Genomic DNA, 9,190 nt, shown 5'->3' with positions numbered 1-9,190 from the left:
TTGAGATTTCCTTGAGATTTCCCCAGCATTTACAAATCCTTGAGATTTCCTTGAGATTTCCCCAGCATTTACAAATCCTTAAGATTTTCCTTGAGATTTCCCCAGCATTTACAAATCCTTGAGATTTCCTTGAGATTTCCCCAGCATTTACAAATCCTTGAGATTTCCTTGAGATTTCCCCAGCATTTACAAATCTTTGAGATTTCCTTAAGATTTCCACAGCACCTACGAAATCCTTGACATTTCCTTGAGATTTCCCTGGCATCTATAAATTTTTAAAATTTCTCTAAAATTTCCTTAAAGATCTATTCATTAATTCTTAAAACTTTTTTAAAAATACTTTAATATTTATAGCTTTTTAAAATTTTCTTTTAAATTCTTTAATATATAATTTTTTTTTAAAAAAAAATTAATATTAATATAAATAGCTTATTTAGCTTTTTAAAATATTTTATTAAATACTTTAAATAAACTAAAAGCTTATAATATATTTTATTATAAAATTTAAAAGTTAGGGTAATATTTCTATTTTTTTCTAATTTTTTAATAAAAATATATACTGGGTAGGCTAAACTAAAGAGCTGGGTGGGCCGTTGTGGGGAGCTGGGTGAGCTACTTATGACTGCTGTAATTGCTCGCTTATGCTCGCTCAGAGAATGGAGCGCTTCCCGCTTACCTAATTCTTACTGCCGGCCCCCAGCGGCAGGCCTTCGGCCCACCGCTGGGGCCGGCAGTAAGAAGAACCCATAGAGCCCACCGCCAGCCTAGGGAAGTGTTGGTTATGTAAGTGCCAATGATGGGACCTAGTGCAGGTCCGAGATAGCCCGTCATGACGAGCACGTCTAGACCAACCCCTCGCGCGACGGGACTAGGCCAAATGTCGCCAATTGCACCGCCAGTAACAGCCACTTTGCAATATTCATATCAGCATTCGCAGTAGTCGTAAGACAGAAAAAGCAATAAGTGGCGTGAAATTGACTTACTGGACGCAGCCCCGAATGTGCCGCTCAGGAACCGGCATATCAAGATTGTGTAGAAGTTCTGTGCCAAGGCGATTGGAAGAGAAAAAGAGGCGAAACCGATTATGCCAACTTGAGATGTGTCAGTCTGGTGGCTCAAAGGAATCTGGATATGCGCTTTGGGAGTCACTAACTCATTATAGGGAGCTTTCTCCCAATACGCTCAGACAAAGGCCCAAACATTAGAGGACCGACCGCATAGCCCTATCCATCACACAATGCATCAGCTTTCTTCTACACAATCTGATTGATGGGACTTGCGGTTTCCTACCAGCAAAAACATGGTGACGATCAACACAACCATGGTACGGGGGACATGGAAGTCCTCGGCAATCTGTGTGCTGGAGCCCGACAAGACTCCGGCGGACACATTGACCACGAACGGCAGCGTGTTGAGGACAAGCGAGATGAACAACTTTCTCTTCATTGACCAATTGTGCGGGTTTGCTGCATCACGAGGCTCCCACTCAACCAGATCTCTGTCAAAATCCATGCTAGCAAGCGGTGAGCACTTTGTGTGGAAATGAAGTGGGCAAAGATGCGAGAGTAGTGCAAAATTCGCATGCTCCGAGGTGGTTGTATCCGTTGCCCTGTAACTAATAGCCTCTCAGTGCCGTGCCTTGTTGTTTGATGGACATGATTCAGTGCTCGATGCCGCACTAGACAGAAATAAATTGCGCCCTGTCAGGGGTAACATAGTTTACGGACCGCCAGGGGTTAATCGCTCTAAGACCGGGCTTTAACAGGGTCCCGATCACCGCTGCACGTCCTACGTCTAACTATACTCCGGCTTTAATGCGACTCTGCATTCGAGAAATAGATTTTCAGCATACATATTATAGAATCAAACTGCCTATTCGTACGACATGAAATAAGTCCACCCCAGATCGTAGTTGCTGTGCAAATGCTTTGTTTACTTGCTAATTTTCTTAATGAAGCTGGTTCAGCCTTGCGAAAAACATATGTCAAAGCCTCGCAAAGTTGATCACAACATTTTCATCGTCACTGATCCGTGCCATGTCTGCACGATTGCAAATTCAATATCCTTAATTTGTTCCGGCAGAGGTGAGGGATTACATGACTCTTGGCATTCAATTCGGCGCCCATTGCAAACCTGTATATTTAGATGAGACCATTGTGGAGGAAGTTGTCATGAAGAAATACCAGATAAAGTTTGTACAGTGCGTGTTTCGCTCGCGCGCGCGCTCTGCCGCAACGGCCATTCCTATTACTTGTGGAGACCTATAACCAACATAGTAATTGAGACGTTGTCAGGCTGCTATAAGATTTGGCATTTTCATACAAGCCCCTGCCTCTGATCGACTCAGTCCAGATAGACAAGGTCCGAGCTTTTCGTCCCAACGAGACGAATACGAAAGATATCCATTAACGAAGATATACTCGTGACTTTCCCAGCAAAATGACCGACGACGTCGTGCTGATAGTACAGTCACAAGCGTTCGTACTACGACACAATGTCGACCACCTGTCTACGCTCAATTTCTATCGAAAGTCACCGACGGGACATCATGCCACAAGCAGAGGTTGAACCAAGCGAAGTTCACGGCCTGCCTCTTCCAGCGCAAGTTCACTCCGCTTGGGAATTTTTTGAGAAAACAGTATCCGAGCATCCGGACAGTCTTGCGCTTGCAAGTGTTGGTCAACCACATGATTTATTCGGTATCCAGAGCATCCCTCTGAGTAATGATAGTCATGCCCCGGGGTATTTGAGATGGACATTCAAAGACTTGAGGGGTGGCATTGCTCGCCTCGTCGCAGGCTTCAGAGCCTCTGATGTTGTGCCTGGGACACTCATTTTCACATTCATACAAAATTGTGCGGAATTTGTTCTCATTAAGTAAGTCCTGAGCTCATCGTTGAACAAAGTCGCGTCGAAGATTGACGAGAACAAAAGATGGGCCGCTTACGAGATGGGATGTGTGCTTGTCCCTCTCAATCCACGCAACTTGGACAACGACGTTGAACTGAGATCGATGATCCAGACTGCGTTTCTGGCAAGTACCTCCAGTCTATCAGTCGTCATAGCTGGAGATGGCAAGACAAGCAAACGAGTCGATGCCTTGGGGGATTTAAGCCAGGCCATGAAAGTCGTTGTGAATGATATGGCAGCAAGAGATGGATGGATTCCATTCACGAGCCTGATGAACGCGTCGCGTCATCACACCAACGGCCACAGACGAGATAAAGAGATGCACTGGCAGAGGAGTGGCACAGTTCTGTTCACAAGTGGAACAACAAGCCTTCCCAAGGGTGTCTTCCACCGTTACTCTGACTACTCCCACCACCTCGAGGGCATTAAGATGCGTCCAGATCAGGGCGGTCTTCCCCCAAACTCCAAATGCTGCTGTGTGCTTCCGAACAATCATCTCCTGGCATTTTACAGCCACTGGAACGCCTATTGCTGGGGAGCAGCGTGGATATTTCCTGGGCCAGCCTTTCAACCAGATGGAATGCTGGAGACCCTGCGTCGGGAACGTATCACGCATATCGATCTCGTTCCTACGATGCTGCACGCACTGCTTGCCGCAGAATGTTTGCAAGATGGACCCCTGGAAGATCTGGACTCTGTGGTGTACGCTGGGGCGGTGGTGTCTCCTGACACGATCAGGCTCACCACAGATATTTTAGGAGCGAACAGCGCCGAGGCGCTATTTGGAAGTAAGTTTTTCACAGATAGAGTTTCTTTACTACTACGTTTGAATTATCACATTCTGATCGGAATTACGCAGTGACGGAGGGACCAGTAGTTAGGGGCGTCCCTTCAGACAACGCCAACGCGTCGCGCGTCTCTGACGAGGGAGTGGTGCCAGTTGGCTGGGCAGGACCGGGCCACGCATTCCGAGTTGCTGACCCAGAAACAAACAAATCCGTGCCTATGGGGGACTTGGGAGAGCTCCAGGCCTCAGGTCCAGCCATCGCACGTTACCTCGGCGGCGCTGGCCAGAGCAGCTTCTATATCGACTCTAAAGGCCGCAGATGGTTGAAGACAGGGGACCAAGCCAGGATCAATAGAAAAGGCTGCATCTTCATTACCGGCCGTTACAAAGACATGTGCGTATATCAAGGAAAGCACGTATGCATGTGGAAATGTTTGGTTGCTGACCACATACAAACCATCCAGGATTATTCGCGGTGGCGAGAACATCTCACCAACGGCTATTGAAACAGCCATCCGTCGCAACCCAAAGCTCGCACGGCTGGATCCGCAAGTCGTTGGCGTGCCAGAATCCGTAGCCGGAGAGGTCCCCGTGGTCGTGATAAGCTGCAGGGGGCTGACCGCAGATATCTGCGAACTCATCAGGACTACCGTGGCCACCAATATGGGGACTATGTATGTCCCAGCTGAGGTGATCTCACTCAGTCAGCTTGCCATGCCTGACTATCCACGTACCATGTCCGGGAAAATTCAAAAGGTCAAGCTAGCAGAAATTGTGAGGAAGTATCTCGAGGACGTCGAGTCTGCGGAGAAAAACGCCAACAGCAACAAAAGTGACGAAAGCCTTGCTGAAGCTGTCAAGGAGATCTGGGCGAGGGCGACTGGACAGGATATTTCCAGCATTTCGTTGAATGCCCCGGTTTCCACATTTGCTGATAGCATTCTCATCATCAGAGTGCGCGGGAAAATCAGGCTCAAGACAGGGAAGATGTTGTCAATGGCAGAGATGAACAGCGCCGGTACCATCGCCGGGCAGATCGAACTGCTGAAGACAAAAAGCTCTGCCAAAGGACCAAGCCCTACTGTCATTGCTGGTAATAAAAGAAAGCGAGCTGAACCACCAAGCATGGAGGACTTGGTACACGTCGCCAAAGACCGGAGCCTTTTCGCAGCTACAAGAGAGACGGTATCTAGGACCCTTGCTCCCCACGGACTGGATTGGGACGACGTAGAAGCAGTGTTCCCATGCCATGATCACTTGAATGTGTTTCAAAGGGTGCTTGATCCCTTGGGCATCAACACTGGACTCTTGGCCCACCAAGCCAGCAAGCTTGTAAGACACCGAACAGTCTATTTCCCTGCATGTGACTCTCATGCTAACATCCACAAGCAACTGCGAGAAGCCCTTGAGAAGACACTGACAAACAACCGTTTGCTTGGATCATTCATAGTTCGCACACCTGGTGAATCACAAAATGAAAACCTGCACGTCGTCATCCGGCCCGGGAGGAAGCTTTTCGACCTGATCTTCGAAGACGGCGGGAGCGTGAAGACGAAAAATGACCTAAGAGAGCAAATTCCCATCTATCCAAATAAAACTAAATGTCAACGCCCCGGTCTCTTAGCAAAAGTCAAACTCTTTTCCATCGAGGAAACTGGCACCGGCGGCGCCATCCTTGCCACGCACCACAACATCGTCGACGCCTTCATGGTACAACTGGTCTGTGACGACCTCGAGAAATGCCTCGCATTGATGGGCCAGCCCCTGCGCCAACATGTTGACTTCAAGCTCTGGTCCGACAGCTATCATAGCCTGCGCACCTCGCCCGAAGCCATGGCCTCAGTGCAATGGCACGTCTCACGTCTGCGCCGCCTTGCCTCTCTCAAAAATGCAATCTGGCCCGGTATGCCGCCACAGGAAGTGACCTCTGGCGGCGCCATGGTGCGCCGGATGTTCGACGCGCCCGATATTCGCCGCCTGCGCGAGGAGCATGGGCTCATGCCGGCGACGATCCTGAAGACGGCGCAGGCGCTGCTGAATGTCCACCGCACAGGGGCGACACACGCGGTGTTCTCCAACTTTGAGGCTTGCCGTAGCAGGTTTCCGTTCCTGCCAAAAAGCATAGAGGCCCTCGGCCACTTCGATGCTGCAGATGTGTCTGGCCCTACGTTCACGAGTGTCATCAACATGCTTGAGGTGTGCTATGGTGAGAGCGCGCTCGGACTGTTGGGGCGCGTGCAGGAGGACCAGGAGGAATTGACGCGGCATGCTGCGGCTCCGGCGCAATTGATCATGGATTCACTGGGACCAAAGGGGCATCTGATAGAGAAGGCTGTACGAAGCCAGTGGTTCAACTGGTCCCCTGGTGTCGGGGCCTCCATAGGAGACCCGTACGAAAACATTGAGGTTCTTAATCACAACCCGACTGAGAGCTCAGCTAGAGGCATGGGGCTTGGGGTGAGGGCCGGCTTAGGTGGCCCGGATGGTGTTACTTATGTGGTCATTGTCAGGACAGCGATCCTAGACGAGGATGGTGCAGGACACATTGCGCAAGATCTAGAAAGGCTTACTTTGTGGTTGGTGAATCCGGACAACTGGGATAAACCAGTGGAGGAGATTCTTCAAGTACTTTAGAGACACAGTACTTGAGATGACATAGAGATTGTAATTTATTTTCATTGCCCCTCTTTCTTGACTTTATGTGTTTCTGGGAGCACTTGTTGTGAGTCTATCGCCCCGAAAACAATTTTCCCCATCTGCCTGTCCCCAATGAGGCACTGATGCTGTTGAAGTTCGCGAGTAGATATGCTAGGCAGGATTCATATCAGAATAATAGCACCGGAAGTCGGTGATGTGTAAAGCAGTGCTTTGTGTTGGAATTATAAATTGCTATTAATACCAGAGTTTTTGACTTTCGCAACAATGACTCGTAGGCTGATTGTAATATCCCTTCGCTGGGGCGCGCGCCCTGACTCTCGGAACGGTTGAAAGCCATGCTACAACCTCCCAGACTCTGCCTAATAATATACTGGGTGCTCATACTGTGTACAGGGGTCCTGAAACCCCGTATCGTGAAAGTACACCCGCTGTACTACCTTTTCTAGTTGACCTATTTAACTTCAGGCTCTCAGGCTTTCAGTATCATCGGTGTCGTCGCTTCAGAACATCACGACCGGTCTCAAACGTTGTATCTGGTACTCTTTCTAACGAGTAGTCCTCTAGTAAACTGCATCGGCTGCCACTTTCAGTTCGAGTCACCTCACGGTCCCTGCGCTTTGTGGCACAGGTGGTGCGTCCGCTGAACATTGGAAATGGCTGCTACGCAGTTGATGACAGGGGGTTTCCCTTCGACCGGATTTGCCATCTTCGCCTTAGTGACATTCGGTGTCCTTCTGTATTCGAAGGTACTCCTAAGCCCCCTGGCCAAGATCCCAGGCCCATGGTACTCCAAATACACCGACGTGGTCCTGAGGCGCCTCTGGCTTGGCGGAAGTAAGACGCAGTACGTACATGCCTTGCACGAAAAATATGGTCAGTCTAGCCCACATCCCGGAATGCAGATATGGAAACTCATACCAGTGAGAATCTAGGTCCTGTCGTCCGCATCAGCCCCCACGAAGTCGACGTGTTGGACGTCTCAGCTGCTAAGGAAATTCATTCGGTCAAGGCAACGTATGTCAAGGCACCATGGTACAGGACATTCGCTACCCCTGGCACAGAGAATGTGTTCAGCACTACAGACATAGAATTTCACCGTCGCCACCGCCGACTGCTTCAGGGGCCGCTGTCTGAGACAAACCTGAAAGTCTTTCACCCAGTTGTGGAGCAGCGAGTCGAGTTGGCCATCCAGAGGATGAAAGAGGAAACGAACAGTCGGGGGGCGACGGACATTTTAAAGTGGTCTTTGTTTATGGCTACAGACACTGTTGGCGAGCTCTCTTTCGGGGAATCCTTCCGAACCCTGGAGTCGGGAGAGGTACGTCTAGCAAACCCCTTGCAACACGCCTTTTCAGATCTCTAACAATACATAGAAAAACGAATATACCAAGAACTTGGAGACTCACATCAGAACCGGCGCTAAAAGAACAACTTTCCCATTAATAGCCAAGATCGGGCTATATATACCAATTCCAGGATTCCGGGACACCACGGACGTCGTCCGAAAGAATATCCAATTTGCTGAAGATTCTTTGAAGAGATATCAGAGACTCGTGGAGAAGGACCCAGAAAACCCACCACCAACGCTCTTCACCAAGCTTTTCAAGGGTGAGGAGGACGAGGTTCTGACCATGAAGGAGATACGCGACGAGGCAATGATATATATCCTGGCCGGGAGCGACACTACCGCGCTGACCCTAACCTACCTCATCTGGGCCGTGTGCCGAGACCCCGCGGTCAAGACAAGGCTGGCCAAGGAGCTGGCGACCTTGCCCAAGGGTTTCGACGACAAGGACCTCCGCCACCTCCCGTACCTCAACAACGTTATCGACGAGGCCCTGCGGCTCTATGCCTCTGCCCCGGCCGGCCTCCCCCGCGTCGTGCCCCCCGGTGGTGCTACCCTGGGCGGATATCAGCTCCCCGCCGGTACGGTCGTGTCAACGCAGGCGTATAGCATGCATAGGATGGCGGATATCTACCCCGCCCCGGAGACATTCAACCCGTCGCGATGGGAGGCCACCACCAAAGAAATGAGGGATGCTTTCATGCCGTGGGGAGGCGGCTCTCGCAGTGAGTTTAATTCGTCCCAACATACGTGGTGTGTGACATAAAATTGACTGAATGCTCACAGTATGCCTCGGGGTTCACCTGGCCAGGCTGGAGCTGAGGCTTGCCGTCGCGCGGTTCTTTATTGAGTTTCCGCGGGCGGAAGTATCTACCCTGGATGGTATGTGCGATGAAGACATGGAGCCAAAGATCTTTTTTATGATGGCGCCGAAGAACAAGCGTTGTCTGATAGAGTGCCGCTAAGGCCGTGGCCGTCCTGAACGCGAGCCTCTCAAGCAAGGCGCCGAAGGAGTTGTAAGGACTGCGACAGAGGAGCCAAAACAGAGTTGTAATGGAGGTGTTTTCCATGATGGTGGTCCCCTGTCGGTATCACATGTGCTCTCAGTGAGAGCATCAATTGTACACTGAATGGCGTGGGTCCTAATTGCCGGTACGCACCACGGCTTACGGACGACTGAAGAAGCCATTCTCAAGGCAGATTTTTATCTACCAGCATCTGGTTGAACATTCAACCTGACTCAAAATGCCATGCCTTGGTTTCAAATCTTGTTGCTCGCTAATGAACCGTTGGAACAATCCGCGAAAACTAATCATCGGTCCAAGTCTCACGCTGCGAATCTGACGCGCCCGCACCACACACGCTCTCGGCGCTTTAGATACCCTGAAATTGCTCAGATGTTGGACTGTGACCCCACGCGCGGTGCACTGAAGTTTCCATGTTTGTATCATGTGGTTTGCTCGACTTATGAGAGAAGTTAGCTGCGAACG

At 50.1% G+C, this 9,190-nt stretch overlaps 2 protein-coding genes across 2 annotated transcripts; one reads left to right on the top strand and one right to left on the bottom strand.

Annotated features, from left to right (window-relative positions):
- Positions 1–683: 683 nt before the first annotated feature.
- On the bottom strand, positions 684–1,446 carry J7T55_003959 (MFS general substrate transporter; the record flags this gene model as incomplete). Its single annotated transcript, XM_053143318.1, has 5 exons — positions 684–764; positions 841–908; positions 984–1,091; positions 1,154–1,223; positions 1,291–1,446. 5 exons carry the CDS (start codon positions 1,444–1,446, stop codon positions 684–686), a joined length of 483 nt encoding a protein of 160 aa, XP_052994200.1.
- A 993-nt stretch (positions 1,447–2,439) lies between these two features.
- J7T55_003958 (uncharacterized protein) lies at positions 2,440–8,665 on the top strand (the record flags this gene model as incomplete). Its single annotated transcript, XM_053143317.1, has 10 exons — positions 2,440–2,563; positions 2,640–2,877; positions 2,935–3,698; positions 3,770–4,091; positions 4,162–5,029; positions 5,087–6,322; positions 7,024–7,199; positions 7,277–7,673; positions 7,729–8,425; positions 8,487–8,665. 10 exons carry the CDS (start codon positions 2,440–2,442, stop codon positions 8,663–8,665), a joined length of 5,001 nt encoding a protein of 1,666 aa, XP_052994199.1.
- Positions 8,666–9,190: the final 525 nt, after the last annotated feature.

This window comes from Diaporthe amygdali (assembly GCF_026229845.1).
Source record: "Diaporthe amygdali strain CAA958 chromosome Unknown NODE_13_length_1014660_cov_65_381101, whole genome shotgun sequence".
Lineage (NCBI taxonomy): Eukaryota > Fungi > Ascomycota > Sordariomycetes > Diaporthales > Diaporthaceae > Diaporthe > Diaporthe amygdali.
The sequence above is the reverse complement of the archived record's forward strand: the minus strand, read 5'-3'. Positions and strand labels throughout refer to the sequence as shown.